Below are 16,678 nucleotides of genomic sequence, written 5' to 3' on the forward strand. Positions count from 1 at the left end.
CCACCACAACCCCACCCCCCCACCATCAGTTCCATCCACAGCCTCGCTCCCCTCCTCCCCCCCAGCCCCATCCCCTTCCTCCATTGCCGGCTCCCCCCCCCCCCCAACCCTCCCCTGCCCCTTCCCACTCCCCTAGACTCCCCTCTGTTCCTTCCCCACGCCCCCCCCTTCCGAAACCCAAATCTGCCTCCGTCCCTCCCTCTGTGTCTCCCCCCACTCTCTTCCTGTACCCCCTCACCCCCCCACACCCTCCACCCTCTAAACGTTCCCCGCCCTTCCCTCCCGCTCCCCCTCCCCACCCTCTTTCTGCCCTCAACTCTCTCTCCTCCCCCACTGGCTCCCCTCCCCCCAATCTCTCCCCTTCCCCCAAGCTCTCTCCCCTCCCCACCCTCTATCCCCCCCACCCCCCTCATTCTCTTCCCCCCCCACTCTCTCTCCTCGTCACTTCACCCCCACTCTCCCCTCCCCACTCTCCCGCCTCTCTCTCCCCCACAACCCGCTCCTCCCTACTCTCCCCCCTCCCCCCCCCCCCCCCCCCCAATGCTCCCCTATTCCCTACGGCCGCTCAGTTCTTTTGCCGTGCTCCCTGCCGGAGTCTCCGCCCTCCCCGTGACCCAGCCCTGCGGGATCTCCCTGCTCCCCCGGCAGGGGGAGGGGTGAGGGAGGGTCCCTCGTCGTCCCGATAATCCCCGCCGGCGTTCCATCCATCTTCTCTGGGACCTGGGGGGTGGGGTCCGCTCTGTGGGGTGAACTCTGGTCCAGGGACCGGAGGCGGCACATCATCGTGGTCGCATGGATCGCCTTCTGTAGGGGAGACAGACACAGGGTGAAGCTCCCTCCGCACCGTCCCGTCACACACTCCCGGGGTCAGACACAGGGTGAAGCTCCCTCCGCACCGTCCCGTCACACACTCCTGGGGTCAGACACAGGGTGAAGCTCCCTCCGCACCGTCCCGTCACACACTCCTGGGGTCAGACACAGGGTGAAGCTCCCTCCGCACCGTCCCGTCACACACTCCCGGGGTCAGACACCGGGTGAAGCTCCCTCTGCACCGTCCCGCTACACCCGGGGTCAGACACCGGGTGAAGCTCCCTCCGCACCGTCCCGTCACACACTCCCGGGGTCAGACACAGGGTGAAGCTCCCTCCGCACTGTCCCGTCACACACTCCCGGGGCCAGACACAGGGTGAAGCTCCCTCCGCACCGTCCCGTCACACACTCCCGGGGTCAGACGCAGGGGGAGGGGGTTTGGAAGACTGTCAGTGGGCGAGGCAGGCGTCCTCGAGACACAAGGCTGCCGACGCCTGCAAACTCAGAGAAACGCACGAAAGGCGCTGCGTGGGGGGGACGGACACCATCTGTGGAGGGAGTGGAACCAGGGGACGGAGCCTCGAGATCAGGGGAATGTAGATTTAGGACAGAGATGAGGAGGCACTGCTTCTCCCAGAGGGTAGTAAACCTGTGGAATTCTCTGCCCGGGGAAGCGGTAGAGGCTACCTCATTAAATATATTTAAGACGCAGTTAGATAGTTAGGCCAAGTAGATGCCACGGCCAAGGAAACTCACCAGCATCTCTACTTCCTCAGGAGGCTAAAGAAATTCGGTTTGTCCCCTTTGACCCTCACCAACTTTTACCGATGCACCACAGAAAGCATCCTATCCGGATGCATCACGGCTCGGTACGGCAACTGCTCTGCCCAGGACCGCAAGAAACTGCAGAGAGTTGTGGACACAGCCCAGCGCGTCACGGACACCAGCCTCCCCTCCGCGGACTCTGTCTTTGCCTCTCGCTGCCTTGGCGAAGCAGCCGACATAATCAAAGACCCCACCCACCCGGGACATTCTCTCTTCTTCCATCGGGCAGAAGATACAGGAGCCTGAGGGTACGTACCACCAGACTCAAGGACAGCTTCTACCCCACTGTGATAAGACTATTGAACGATGACTCTTGACCTCACAATCTACCTTGTTATGTCCTTGCACATTATTGTCTGCCTGCAATGCACTCCCCTGTATTGGAATTGGTTTATTATTGTCACTTGTACCGAGGTCCAGTGAAAAACTTGTCTTGCAAACCGATGGTACAGGTCAATTCATTACACAGTGCAGTTACATTGGGTTAGTACAGAGTGCATTGAGGTAGTACAGGTAAAAACAATAACAGTACAGAGTAAAGTGTCACAGCTACAGAGAAAGTGCAGTGCAATAAGGTGCAAGGTCACAACAAGGTAGATCGTGAGGTCAGAGTCCATCTCATTGTATAAGGGAACCGTTCAATAGTCTTATCACAGTGGGGTAGAAGCTGTCTTTGAGCCTGGTGGTACGTGCCCTCAGGCTCCTGTATCTTCTGCCTGATGGGAGAGGAGAGGAGAGAGAATGACCCGGGTGGGTGGGGTCTTTGATTGTGCCGGCTGCTACACCAAGGCAGCGAGAGGTAAAGACAGAGTCCAAGGAGGGGAGGCTGGTTTCCGTGACGCGCTGGGCTGTGTCCACAACTCTCTGCAGTTTCTTGCGGTCCTGGGCAGAGCAGTTGCCGTACCGAGCCGGGATGCATCCGGATAGGATGCTTTCTATGGTGCATCAGTAAAAGTTGGTGAGGGTCAAAGGGGACATACTGAATTTCTTTAGCCTCCTGAGGAAGTAGAGGCGCTGGTGAGCTTTCTTGGCTGTGGCGTCTACGTGATTTGACCAGGACAGGCTGTTGGTGATGTTCACTCCCAGGTACTTGAAGCTCTCAACCCTCTCGACCTCAGCACCGTTGATGTAGACAGGTGCATGTACACCCCCCCCCCCCCCCCCCCTTTCCTGAAGTCAGTGACCAGCTCTTTTGCCGGCATTGAAGGAAAGGTTGTTGTCATGACACCATGTCACTAAGCTCTCTATCTCCTTCCTGTACTCCAACTCATCGCTGTTTGAGATACGGCCGACAACGGTGGGATCATCTGCAAACTTGTAGATGGAGTCAGAGCTGAATCTGGCCACGCAGTCTTGTGACACTTTACTCTGTACTGTTATTGTTTTTACCTGTACTACCTCAACGCACTCTGTACTAACTCAATGTAACTGCACTGTGTAATGAATTGACCTGTATGATCGGTTTGCAAGACAAGTTTTTCACTGGACCTCGGTACAAGTGACAATAATAAACCAATGGATTATTGCATATTACAGGTGATGGGGAAAGAGCAGGGAGGTGGATCTGAGTCCACGGGCAGATCAGCCATGGTCTTACTGAACAGCGGATCAGCTCGACGGGTCAGCTGGCCGACTCCTGCTCCTATTTCTTACGTCCGATCCAAGTGTAGTTCGACCGATTTAATGCCAGTCAGTCGAAACAATCAATGAAATGAGCTCTGTAAACCCCTCTCCGCACCTCACCTCCGGCCTCTTGAAAGAGAGCACGGGCTGGCAATTCAACTACGCGAGGCATCGCAATTCACTCCCGGGCAACCGTGATACCGCTGTGGGGGCATTAAGTGGGTGATTTAAGGAGGATATACCAGGCCGGTCCTAACCTTCCACTTGGCCTTGACGAAGTTTTTCTCCATCTGGGTACAGACCCCGAGCTTCAGGTTCCTCTCCAGGGCGGCGTTCCCGGAGATCCTGGGAACGGCAAGGCAAGGATCACACTGGTGTACGGCGGCAGCAGACAGGAGACGGGCGGGGGGGGGGGATAGAGAGAGGTGGGGGAGAGGGAGGCAGAGAGACGGTGTGGGAGGGGGAGGGAGAAGGAGAGGGAGAGAGGTGGGGAAGGGGGAGGAGAGAGGGGGGAGAGAGGGAAGGGAAGGGAGGGGAAAGGGAGGGGGGAAGGAGGGGAGGGGGGAAGGAGGGGAGGGGGGAAGGAGGGGAGGGGGGAAGGAGGGGAGGGAGAGAGGGAGGGGAGGGAGAGAGGGAGGGGAGGGAGAGAGGGAGGGGGGAGAGAGGGAGGGGGGAGAGAGGGAGGGGGGAGAGAGGGAGGGGGGAGAGAGGGAGGGGGAGAGAGGGAGGGGGAGAGTGGGAGGAGGGGGAGAGAGGGAGGAGGGGGAGAGAGGGAGGGGGAGAGGGAGGAGGGGAGTGAGGGGGGAGAGGGAGGGGGGGAGGGAGGGGGAGAGAGGGAGGGGGGAAGAGGGAGGGGGAAAGGGAGGGAGGGGGAGAGAGGGAGGGGGGAAGAGGGAGGGGGAAAGGGAGGATGGGAGGGGGAGAGGGAGGAGGGGGGAGAGAGGGAGGGGGAGAGAGGGAGGGGGAGAGAGGGAGGGGGAGAGAGGGAGGGGGAGAGAGGGAGGGGGAGAGAGGGAGGGGGAGAGAGGGAGGGGAGGGGGGAGAGGGGGGGAGAGGGGGGAGAGGGGAGGGGGAGGGGGAGGGGGAGAGGGGGAGAGGGGGAGGGGGAGGGAGAGGGGGAAGGGGAGGGGGAGGGAGAGGGGGAAGGGGAGGGGGAGAGGGGGAAGGGGAGGGGGAGAGGGGGAGGGAGGGGAGAGGGGAGGGGGAGGGGGGAGGGGGGGGGAGGGCGAGGGCGAGGGCGAGGGCGAGAATGAGGCACACAGAGAGAACCAGGGAGACAGCGGGAGAGAGAGAAAGAGAGACAGCCACACACGTAGAGAGAGCGCAGCAGAAGGGGAGAGCTGCACGGGTAGCCGGACGGAGGGCCGTGCAGCCCCCCGGCACTCACTCACCAGGTGTGGGCCAGGGCCTGTGGGGCCGTGATCCTGTCCTCCTGCCCCACCTCCAGCAGCCGGCACACCAGCTCCTTGGCTGAGAGACCAATCACAGGCGCGGTTAACGGGGCGACACGGAGGGCCATCCCCCCCCCTCCATCCCTCCCCTTCTCCCACTCCCCTCCGCTCCTGACCCCCCAGCAGAGCGAGAGGGGCGGTGAGTTTCAGCGACTGTCACATTCGAACCAGCCCCTTTAATGGAACCAGCCCCTTTAAAGACTGGCTCCACCCGAGGCTGTGTGTGTGGAGGGGATGTCCTTCAGTTGAGGGTACAGGGGGACAGTGATACCCCCAGCTCACCCCCTTTCCTCAGACCCTCCTCCTCTACCCCCCCCCCCCAGCCAACAGCGGCCTCTCCCTCTGGTCTAGACCGCCCCTTTTCTCTTGGCCCCTCCCCCTTTTCTCTTGGCCCCTCCCCCTTTTCTCCTGGCCCCTCCCCTTTTCTCTTGGCCCCTCCCCCTTCCTACGCTGGCTTCTTCCCAGGAACGGGATCTTTCCCTGCTCCTTAGGCCCGCCCCCCTCTTGTCTAGCTCCTCCCCCTACTAAGTTGGCCGCTCCCACTGCGCCGGCCCCTCCCTCGGTACTAGGCCCCGCCTCCTGCGCCAGTCCTAGCCTCCCCCCCCCCCATTGGCCGACTGCACATTGACCCCGCCCCCTTCACTGGCCCTGCCTCCTACACAGACCACACCCCCAATGAGGCCACGCCTATGGATATAGGCTCCACCCCTCTCCTGGCCGCACCCACCTGTGTAGGCCCCTCCTGCTTTGCCGGCCACACCCCCTGGCACAGGCCCCACCCCTTGCTCTGGCCGCGCCCACCCGTCTGGACCCGCCTCCCCACGATGTCACCACCGGCGAGCCCACGCGAGGTCAGCCACAGGGTCCTCCTGCCCCTCCCTCTCACCTGACGTCGAGATGTCCTCCCAGTGTGGCGAGTCCAACTCAAAGTCTCCGGCCAGGATCTTGCGGAATATCGCCCGGTCGTGGCTCTCGTTCTCCTCCTCATCCGTATCGTCGTAAAAGGGAGGGTTCCCGGACAGTCTGGAACCGTGTTGGGGGGAGGGGGTGGGGTGGGGTGGTGGGGGAGGGAGTCACAGTGCTTCCAGATTAAGCCCCTGTCCCACAGACCCTCAACAGTGAGGGCGGTGCGGTGAGAAGGGAGGGGCAGCAAGGAGGGGGCATCGCAGGAGGGGCAGTGAGGAGGGGGCATCGCAGGAGGGGCGGCGAGGAGGGAGTGCCGCGGGAGGGGCGGCGAGGAGGGAGCGCTGCAGGAGGGGCGGCGAGGAGGGAGTGCCGCGGGAGGGGCGGCGAGAAGGGAGCGCTGCAGGAGGGGCGGTGAGGAGGGAGTGCCGCGGGAGGGGTGGCGAGGAGGGAGCGCTGCAGGAGGGGTGGCGAGGAGGGAGTGCCGCGGGAGGGGCGGCGAGGAGGGAGCATCATGCCGCGGGAGGGCAGGTGAGGAGGGAACACCACTGGAGGGGTGGTGTGTAGTGCATGGACTAACTCCACCCAGGCAAGTGGGGAGGACTTTGGGTGTTGGTGGGGGGGGGGGGGGTCACTGGACCGTGTGTCTGGTCCAGTGGAGATGCTGGGGGAAGCACCCGGAGGCTGCCCCTGCTTGTGGGATCTTGCTGTGCGTGTGCGGAAAGGCTGCAGTGGAACCCGACGGGGAGAGCTCCAGCTCCTGTGCAACGCCCCATGCAGTCAAATAGTGGGGGTTGGGAGGGGGTGGGAAGGTTTGGGGGCGGAGGGATCGCTCGCCAGGGGCAACGTACTTACAGGATGTACATGATGACTCCAATGGCCCAGAGGTCGACGGGACGTCCGTACCGATGGCGGGCCACCACCTCTGGAGCTGTGGGGGAGGGGGGGTGGGGAGGTTAGGGTGCGTTGGGCAGCGGGGCGGGCAGTTCACGCTCGCTGGGGGCCGGCCCACCCTCCCAGTCCTGGTGGGAGGTCGCTGGGACGTTGTCCTACCCCGAGGGGAGACCCACCGGCCAGTGGTGGGGAGGAGATACGTCCTCCCGACGCTCGTGGGTGTAACCCCCCCCCCCCACCTGCCCCCACCCCCCCCACACGCAGGGGGAACACAGAGCCCCAGCAAGGGGCAGTGGTGGGGTCTCCACACCTGTCACAGCCCTTCCTGCTGTGTGTGTGTATGTGTGTGTGTGTGTGTGTGTGTGTGTGTGTGAGAGAGAGAGAGAGAGAGAGAGGGGTGTGTGTCTGTCCGCAGGTCCGTCTGTATGTGTGTCCGTGTGTGTGTGTGTGTGTGTGTGTGTGTGTGTGTGTGTACATAGCCGGGTGATGTGCCGGACCCCTCTCCCGGACACCGCCCACCTACCCAGGTACTCCGGCGTTCCGCAGGGATCGGTCAGCGGGCCGGTCTCAAAGCGTGACAGGTGGAAGTCTCCGATCACCACCTTGGATGGGTTCTTCTCGCCGTGGTACATCACATTCTCCAGCTGTAACCGAGAGAGAGGGTTATCGACGCACAGACACGGCTGGGCTCTGTCGGTGAACAGACATCCCCCCGAGACAGAGGGACTGAGGGACACAGGTCAGTGTACAGATCTCCTCCTGAGGGACACCGGTCAGTGTACAGATCTCCCCGAGGGACTGAGAGACACCGTTCAGCGTACAGATACCGGGTGAGTGAGTGTCTAACCTTGATGTTCCGATGCACGATCCGTAGGGAATGGAGGTAGGACACAGTCTCCAGGAGCTGCCTGATGACATTGCTGGCGTGTCTCTCCGTGTACGAGCCTTGTTCCAGGATCCAGTCGAAGAGGTCACCTCCGGTAGCTCTGCAGGGAGATCAAACTTTGAGGGGGCGTGTGGTAGTTGAGGGAGTTATTCAGCCCTGGGGAGTGTTGCAGAACAGAGGGATCCAGGGGTACAGGTACACGGCTCCCCGAAAGTGGCGTCGCAGGTAGACAGGGGCGGTGAAGAAGGCGTCCGGCACGCTGGCCTTCATCACAGGGGCACTGAGTCCAGGAGTCGGGACGTCCCGTTATAGCTGTACAGGAGACCGCACTCGGAGTGCTGCGTGCAGTTCCGGTCGCCCGGCCCTCTGGCATTGGATCGCTCAATAAAGGGCGAAAGATGTTGCTTGTCCACCCTATCTGTGCCCCTCATAATTTTAAACACGTCCAACAGATCACCCCTCAGCCTCTGCCGCTCCAGAGAAAAAAGCCCGAGTTTGTCCGGCCTCTCCTGACAGCACGTGCCCTCTAATCCAGGCAGCGTCCTAGTAAACCTCCTCTGCAGCCTCTCTAAAGCCTCGACATCCCTCCTGTAGTGAGGTGACCAGAATTGCACACATGCGGCCTAACCAGAGTTCTGTAGAGGTGCATCATAACCTCTCGACTCCTGTACTCAGTACCTCGATTCATGAAAGCAAGCCTTCTGAACCACCCTATCTACCTGCGTAGCTACTTTCAATGAACCATGGACTTGCACCCCAGAGTCTCTCTGCTCTTCAACACTGTGAAGGGTCTTGCCCTTTAGAGTGTACTGCCTCTTGACATTCGTCCTACCAAAGTGCAACACCTCACAGTTATCCGGGTTAAACTCCATCTGCCACTTCTCTGCCCACATCTGCAACGGATCGATATCCCGCTGTATCCCTCGCCCGTCTCCTACACTACTCACAACTCTGCCAACCTTGGTATCGTCTGCAGACTTACTGACACATCCATCAACATACTCATCCGGTACATCACAAGCAGCAGAGGTCCCAGCACAGATCCCTGCAGATCACCAAATCACGTGGACGCCACGGCCAAGAAAGCTCACCAGCGCCTCTGCTTCCTCAGGAGGCTAAAGAAATTCAGTTTGTCCCCTTTGACTCTCACCAACTTTTACCTATGCACCGCAGAAAGCATCCTATCTGGATGTATCCCAGCTTGGGACGGCAACTGCTCTGCCCGGGACCGCAAGAAACTGCAGAGTTGTGGACACAGCCCAGCGCGTCACGGACACCAGCCTCCCCTCCTTGGACTCTGCCTTTACCTCTCGCTGCCTTGGTGAAGCAGCCGGCATAATCAAAGACCCCACCCACCCGGGTCGTTCTCTCTTCTCTCCTCTCCCATCAGGCAGAAGATACAGGAGCCTGAGGGCACGTACCACCAGGCTCAAGGACAGCTTCTACCCCACTGTGATAAGACTATTGAACGGTTCCCTTATACAATGAGATGGACTCTGACCTCACGATCTACCTTGTTGTGACCTTGCACCTTATTGCACTGCACTTTCTCTGTAGCTGTGACACTTTACTCTGTACTGTTATTGTTTTTACCTGTACTACCTCAATGCACTCTGTACTAACCCAATGTAACTGCACTGTGTAATGAATTGACCTGTACGATCAGTTTGCAAGACAAGTTTGTCACTGTACCTTGGTACGTGACAATAATAAACCAATACCAATACTCACAGGCCTGCAGCCCGAATAAGCCCCTTCAAAGGTGAGAGGGGAAAGATTTACAGGGGACCTGAGGAGCAAGTTTTTCACCCAGAGGGTGGTGGGTGTGTGGAATGAGCTGCCAGAGCAATATTTTGGACAGGTAAGTGTATAGGGAAGGTTGAGAGGGATGTTGGACTAGCTTAGATGGGAATCTTGGTCAGCATGGAGCAGTTGGGCCGAAGGGTCTCTCGAACTACAGCAGAAGTCCCGCAGCTTCTGGTCCAGAGTCGAACAGTTGGCCCTGGGGCAAGGCTCAACTGCATGAGGAATCGCACACTGGCTGGAGGGGACGGGAGTCGGGAGTCGGGCGTCGTAGACAGCTCCCAGTGTCCAGGGCGGCTTTAGCCCCACCAGCTGTGGCCCCCGTCTGCCGTGGGGATTCACCCTGTTACTGATAATCTGGTAGAAAGTGGGGCCTCAGGGATTCGAGAGACCCTTGCCCGCTGGGGCAGGGGCGGTTGATCCAAACTCACAGTTCCTGGATGATGAAATACTCCTCCCGAGTCTCAAAGGTGTCGATGAGTTGCAGGATATTAGGGTGGTTCACCCTGGAAGGAAGGAACAACCAGGGGTTAATGGTTGCCGTCCCGTCACACGCTCCCGGGGTCAGACACAGGGTGAAGCTCCCTCCGCACCGTCCCGTCACACACTCCCGGGGTCAGACACAGGGTGAGGCTCCCTCCGCACCGTCCCGTCACACACTCCCGGGGTCAGACACAGGGTGAAGCTCCCTCCGCACCGTCCCGTCACACACTCCCGGGGTCAGACACAGAGTGAAGCTCCCTCCGCACCGTCCCGTCACACACTCCCGGGACAGGGGTTCAGGATTTCCCTTCACACTCACATCTTCAGGATGACGATCTCGTTCTTCGCCGCCCGCCGCACCTTGCGCCCGTCTTTCTTCTGGAACTTCTTGCAGATGAAGAGCCTGTCGGAGACCCGCTCCCTGGCGAGGCAGATCTCACAGAACTCCTTCCTGCAGGGGAGAGTGGGGAACAGTGATGGGGATGGGGCAACACACACACACACACACACACACACACACACACACACACACACACGGACACGTGCACACACAAACAGAGAGACAGACACACACACACATGCACACACACCCACACACAGGGACACTCATGGACATACACACAGGGACATGCGCACACACACACACACTGCACACACACACATATACACACACACACACACTCATGGACACACACACGGACACACGCACACACACACTGCACACACAAACAGAGGGACACAGACACACACATGCACGCACACACACAGACACACACACACAGAGATGTGCACACACACACGGACACAGGCACACACACTGCACACACACACACAGAGGGACACAGACACACACATGTGTGCGCACACACACAGGGACACACACTGACACGCACACACATGGACTCATATACATGGACACATGAGACACACAGGGATGGACACACACACACACACAGAACTGTTGACACACACACACAGAACTGTTGACACACACACAGACGCGTCGACACACATGCGCGCACACAAGCAGACAAAACACGGAGATATACTTTACACGCACAGATACACACGGTTTGTGCTCACAGGGACGCTCGGACACGTGCACAGACACACACACACACACTCACTGAGATGTAGAGACGTGTGCACCCACACACACAGGTGCGCACATACATGGACGTGTGTCCTCACACATACACACTGTGCAACACCGACACAGGGTTACAACGGGGGGGGGGGGGGGGGGGGGATTGTGTGGGGAGGCAGAGGGCGGACACAATGGGTGAGGGGTGACGGACTATGAGGTGAGGGGTCAGGGTGAGACATGAGGGGTCAGGCTGAGAGGTGAGGGGTTGTGGGGCAGGGTGAGGGGTCAGGCTGAGAGGTGAGGGGTTGTGGGGCAGGGTGAGGGGTCAGGCTGAGAGGTGAGGGGTTGTGGGGCAGGGTGAGGGGTGAGGGGTTGTGGGGCAGGGTGAGGGGTCAGGCTGAGAGGTGAGGGGTTGTGGGGCAGGGTGAGGGGTTGTGGGGCAGGGTGAGGGGTGAGGGGTTGTGGGGCAGGGTGAGGGGTTGTGGGGCAGGGTGAGGGGTCAGGCTGAGAGGTGAGGGGTTGTGGGGCAGGGTGAGGGGTCAGGCTGAGAGGTGAGGGGTTGTGGGGCAGGGTGAGGGGTCAGGCTGAGAGGTGAGGGGTTGTGGGGCAGGGTGAGGGGTCGTGGGGCAGGGTGAGGGGTCAGGCTGAGAGGTGAGGGGTTGTGGGGCAGGGTGAGGGGTCAGGCTGAGAGGTGAGGGGTTGTGGGGCAGGGTGAGGGGTCAGGCTGAGAGGTGAGGGGTTGTGGGGCAGGGTGAGGGATCGGGGAGAGGTGCGGGGTGAGGTGTCAGGGGAGAGGTGAGGGGGCGTGGTATGAGGTGAGGGGTTGGGGTAGAGGCGAGGGGTCAAGGGTGAAGGATCATGGGTTGGTGTGAGGGGTCGTGGAGAGGGGTCAGGGGTCACACTCACGCCTTCAGCTGCTGCCCGATGCTGTACTTGTCGGTGATGTCACTCAGGGAGTTGTAGGAGCGGCCGGTGGGTCGTGTCAGGCAGCTGAAGGTCATGGTCGGCCTGTCCGGGGGGGGAGGGGGGAGAGGGGGGAGAGGTGGGAGAGGGAGGGGGAGGGGGAGGGGGAGGGAGGGGAGGGGGAGTGAGGGGCAGGGGCAGGGGCAGGGGGGAGGGGCAGGGGAGTGAGGGGAGGGAGGGGAGGGGAAGGGGGAGGGGAGTGGGGGGAGGGGAAGAGGGGAGTGAGGGGGAGGGGGGAGTGGAGGGGAGGGGGGAGGGGGGAGTGGAGGGGAGGGGGGAGGGGGGGAGGGAGAGAGAGAGGGAGGGAGAAGGGAGGGAGGGAGGGGGAGGAGGGAGAAGGGAGGGAGGGAGGGGGAGGAGGGAGAAGGGAGGGAGGGAGGGGGAGGGAGAAGGGAGGGAGGGAGGGGGAGGGAGAGGGAGGGAGAGGGGGAGGGGAGAGGGGGGAGGGGAGAGGGGGGAGGGGAGAGGGGAGTGAGGGGGAGGGGGGAGTGGAGGGGAGGGGGGAGGGGGGGAGGGAGAGAGAGAGGGAGAGAGAGAGGGAGGGAGGGAGGGGGAGGAGGGAGAAGGGAGGGAGGGAGGGGGAGGAGGGAGAAGGGAGGGAGGGAGGGGGAGGAGGGAGAAGGGAGGGAGGGAGGGGGAGGAGGGAGAGGGAGGGAGAGGGAGGGAGAGGGGGAGGGGAGAGGGAGGGAGAGGGGGAGGGGAGAGGGGGGAGGGGAGAGGGGGGAGGGGAGAGGGGAGTGAGGGGGAGGGGGGAGTGGAGGGGAGGGGGGGAGGGGGGGAGGGAGAGAGAGAGGGAGAGAGAGGGAGAGAGAGGGGAGAGAGAGAGGGAGGGAGAAGGGAGGGAGGGAGGGGGAGGAGGGAGAAGGGAGGGAGGGAGGGGGAGGAGGGAGAAGGGAGGGAGGGAGGGGGAGGAGGGAGAGGGAGGGAGAGGGGGAGGGGAGAGGGAGGGAGAGGGGGAGGGGAGAGGGGGGAGGGGAGAGGGGGGAGGGGAGAGGGGGGAGGGGAGAGGGGAGAGGGGAGAGGGGAGTGAGGGGGAGGGGGGAGTGGAGGGGAGAAGGGAGGGGGGGAGGGAGAGAGAGAGGGAGAGAGAGGGAGAGAGAGAGGGAGGGAGAAGGGAGGGAGGGAGGGGGAGGAGGGAGAGGGGGAGGGGAGAGGGGGAGGGGAGAGGGGGAGGGGAGAGGGGGAGGGGGAGGGGGGAGGGGGAGGGGGGAGGGGGAGGGGGGAGGGGGGGGGAGTGGGGGGGAGGGGGGAGGGGGAGGGGAGAGGGGAGGAGAGTGGAGAGGGGGAGGGGAGAGGGGGAGGGGAGAGGGGGAGGGGAGAGGGGGAGGGGAGAGGGGGAGGGGAGAGGGGGAGGGGGAGGGGAGAGGGGGAGGGGAGAGGGGGAGGGGAGAGGGGGAGGGGAGAGGGGGAGGGAGGGAGTGGGGGGGAGGAGGGGGGGAGGGTGGGTGGGGGGAGGAGGGAGGGGAGGAGAGGGAGGGAGGGGAGGAGAGGGAGGGAGGGGAGGAGAGGGAGGGAGTGGGGGGAGGCATCAGTAGTCAGCAACTTGCACACCCCTCCCCTCTCTCCCCATCCCCCGTTTCCCCGTCTCCCTCTTTGCTCCCCTCCCTGTCCCCACATTACCCCCCCTTCCCACCCACTACCCCCCAGCTTTATCACCCCCACTCCCTCCCCCTCCCACCTCCTTCAGCCCCTCCCCACCCCTTCTCTCCCCTTCACCCCCTCCCCCACTCCTCCACCCCATCACCCCCCCTCACCCCACCCCCCCTCCCCTCTCTCCCCCCCTTCCCCTCCCCCTCTTCCACTCCCCGTCCCCTCTCTCCCCTTCCCCCTCCACTATCCTCCTTTGCCCCGCCTCTCCCCCCTCCCTCTCTCCCATCCCCTCCCCTCCCCTCACAGGAGACCCACACCCCCCCAGCACGGTTCCCACCTGTACCCCAGGGGAGGACAGGACGTGAGACCGGCCGGGTGAAGTTCCACAGTAGCCTTCCTTCTCTGAGACCCCCTCCACACACCCCCTGCCCGAGGGGGCGAGGCTGGGGAGGGAATAACTGATAACCCCTCGCCCACACTCCCGAGTCCCGGAGCTAAGAGCCCGGAGGAAGCTCACATAATCCCACAGAGACGCAGCCAGCATCACCGGAAAGCATGCACCGTTTTCAGAAGAGCAAGGAATTTTTTTTTTTGCCCGTCTTCCAGTGACCTGGAAAAAAATTCCGAAAGGGTTTGGGAAGGGACAGTTTCAGCGAGGGGTTAAACCGATCCTGGCTTGGGAATTGGTGGGTTTAATTGCCCCCGACCCCCCCCCCCCCCCCCCCCCCCCCCCCGCCCGCCCTACACTCACACACATCGACACACACCCGCGGTCCGCTGAGTACCTGATTTCAAAGTGAGATTATCCGGAACTCTGCAGGAATCTGGGGCAGGGGAGGCTCGGTGTGGTTTCAAACAGCCAACCTGCTGAAGGAACAAGCACATGCTGGTGGTAGCTGTGATGTGTTAGTGGTTGGAGGGGAGAGAGGGAGGGAGAGGGAGGGAGGAGGGAGAGGGAGGGAGGAGGGAGAGGGGGGAGGGAGAAGGGGGAGGGAGAAGGGGGAGGGAGAAGGGGGAGGGAGAAGGGGGAGGGAGAAGGGGGAGGGAGAAGGGGGAGGGGGGGAGGGAGAGGGGGAGGGAGAAGGGGGAGGGAGAGGGGGGAGGGAGGGGGGAGGGAGAGGGGGAGGGAGAGGGGGGAGGGAGAGGGAGGAGGGAGTGTGTCAGGGGGAGAAAGGGGGATTGTGTCGGGGAGAGAGAGGGTGTGTCAGGGAGAGAGAGAGGGAGTGTGTCAGAGGTTGGGAGAGAGACAGTGTGTGACAGGACGGTGTGGAGGGAGCTTCACCCTGTGTCCGACCCCGGGAGTGTGTGACGGGACGGTGCGGAGGGACCTTCACCCTGTGTCTGACCCCGGGAGTGTGTGACGGGACGGTGCGGAGGGACCTTCCCCCTGTGTCTGACCCCGGGAGTGTGTGACGGGACGGTGCGGAGGGAGCTTCACCCTTTGTCCGACCCCGGGAGTGTGTGACGGGACGGTGCGGAGGGAGCTTCACCCTGTGTCCGACCCCGGGAGTGTGTGACGGGACGGTGCGGAGGGAGCTTCACCCTGTGTCTGACCCCGGGAGTGTGTGACGGGACGGTGCGGAGGGACCTTCCCCGTGTCTGACCCCGGGAGTGTGTGACGGGACGGTGCGGAGGGAGCCTCACTCCGTATCTGACCCTGGTGAGATTTGTTACCAAATTGAGCAGAATTAGGACATCACATCACTCTGGGGAAAAAATAAAGCCTCTTTGCAGTGACAGATGCGCGGTTCCTGTTGACAGATGGAGGCTTATCCGCTTCACGCAACTTCTGTGTTTCTCCAAACCCTTTCCTCTCCCTGGGAATGCTGACCTGCTGCAGTCAGGGAACAGTGTGCACGCACACACTTCATCTCCCTTGCACACTCATGCACATCCTCTTGCATGCTTAGCCTCTCTCGCACATTCTCCTGCACACTCACACACGGTCTCCCTCAGTCACATACAATCCCTTGCACTCACAGTCTCCTGCACACTCAAGCTCTCTCGCAGTCCTGCGCACACTCTCGCACACCCGATCTCTCTCGCACAGCCATTTATATACTGCCACTCTCTCACACACACACACACACAGTCAGGTGGTAATTGTTGCAGAACAGCGTGAGCCTCACCGAGATTGGCTCACAGTTACTTGCAGACTCACACGGTGATGTACACGCTCACTGACAGTCACACGATGCAGCCACACACACTCACCGAATCAGACACAATCACACACACAGTTTGTGGTTCACACGCCAACAGACATACAGTCAGACGTACGACGTCTCGCATACACCTTCACGATCACAGTCAGACACCAACAGTCACAGGCAGACCAGCAGCCAAGTCACACGCACATTTGGACTCTCACACACAAACAGTCACACCGTCACAGACAGGTACAGTGTCAGTAACCCTGTAATCCAGATTCACCGACACACAATCTCACACACTAACACATGCACACACAGCTGATGCTCTCTCACACATGAATACAGCCACACACACACACACACACACACACACACACACACACACACAGAGTCTGACAGTCCTGTCAGACACAGAAAGATCACACACACTCTCTCTGTGTGGTGAGGCTGCACTTGGGAGTATAGCGTGTTCTGGTCGCCCCGTTACAGGAAGGGTGTGGGGGGGGCTTTGGAGAAGGTGAGAGAGAGGTTCACCAGGATGCTGCCTGGATTAGAGAGCACGAGCTGTAAGGAGAGGTCGGACAGACTTGGAGTGTTTTCTCCAGAGCGGTGGAGGCTGAGGGGAGACCTGATAGAGGTTCATAAAATTATGAGAGGCAGAGACAGGGCAGACAGTCGGTCTTTTCTCCCAGGGTTGAACTGTCAAATACTGGAGGGTGCACTGGATCTGAGAGGGGGGAAAGTTTAAAGATGTGCAGGGGCAAGTTTTTTTTTACACAGAGAGCGGTGGGTGCCTGGAATGTGCTGCCAGGGGTGGGGGTGGAGGCAGATATGACAGAGGCGTTTAAGAGGCTGTTAGACGGACACATGAACGGGAGACGGATCGTGTGCAGGCAGAAAGGATGTAGTTTAATTCGGCACCGTGTTCAGCACAGACATTGCGGGCTGAAGGGCCTGTTCCTGTGCTGTTGTACGTACTGACACAGATTCTCAAACTCAGTTGACACACACACACACACCGCGACCCCGCAACAAGGTGCGCCAACGAACACAGACACAGTTATCACACGCACACATCTTGTCACGCACCAAAGTCTCGGACACACTCACCCCCAAAAGTACGCATTCACAAGTACAGTTTTACACTCACACGAGTACACACTGAAACACGCTTATTGACACAGTTAGACTTTCTTACACATTCCGA

At 61.1% G+C, this 16,678-nt stretch overlaps 1 protein-coding gene across 2 annotated transcripts; it reads right to left on the reverse strand.

Moving 5' to 3' along the window:
* Window positions 1–544: 544 nt before the first annotated feature.
* LOC127566605 (caM kinase-like vesicle-associated protein) lies at window positions 545–15,586 on the reverse strand. 2 transcript variants are annotated; one of them, XM_052009097.1, is made up of 12 exons: window positions 15,150–15,586; window positions 14,104–14,185; window positions 11,672–11,773; window positions 9,998–10,129; window positions 9,627–9,701; window positions 7,354–7,492; window positions 7,030–7,150; window positions 6,468–6,543; window positions 5,596–5,732; window positions 4,650–4,728; window positions 3,516–3,603; window positions 545–804 (listed from the first exon to the last, which is right to left on the reverse strand). In XM_052009097.1, the coding sequence occupies exons 3-12, from the start codon at window positions 11,764–11,766 to the stop codon at window positions 556–558; spliced, it is 1,191 nt and encodes a 396-aa protein (XP_051865057.1). In that variant the 5' UTR covers window positions 11,767–11,773; window positions 14,104–14,185; window positions 15,150–15,586; the 3' UTR covers window positions 545–555. The 2 variants fall into 2 exon arrangements, with proteins under 2 accessions (XP_051865057.1, XP_051865056.1); XM_052009096.1 differs by having other exon boundaries at window positions 14,993–15,586.
* Window positions 15,587–16,678: the final 1,092 nt, after the last annotated feature.

Source organism: Pristis pectinata, chromosome 43, assembly GCF_009764475.1.
Source record: "Pristis pectinata isolate sPriPec2 chromosome 43, sPriPec2.1.pri, whole genome shotgun sequence".
Taxonomy (NCBI): Eukaryota; Metazoa; Chordata; class Chondrichthyes; order Rhinopristiformes; family Pristidae; genus Pristis; species Pristis pectinata.

Bases quoted from the DNA above. Each gene is read 5' to 3' on its own strand.
- LOC127566605 (XM_052009097.1), bottom strand. From the start codon at position 11,766: ATGACCTTCAGCTGCCTGACACGACCCACCGGCCGCTCCTACAACTCC. The intron at 9,702-9,997 runs GTGAGTGTGAAG...CCTTCCTTCCAG, and splicing joins GAGATCGTCATCCTGAAGAT to GGTGAACCACCCTAATATCC. The intron at 4,729-5,595 runs GTGAGAGGGAGG...TTGGTCTCTCAG, and splicing joins GGAGGACATCTCGACGTCAG to CCAAGGAGCTGGTGTGCCGG.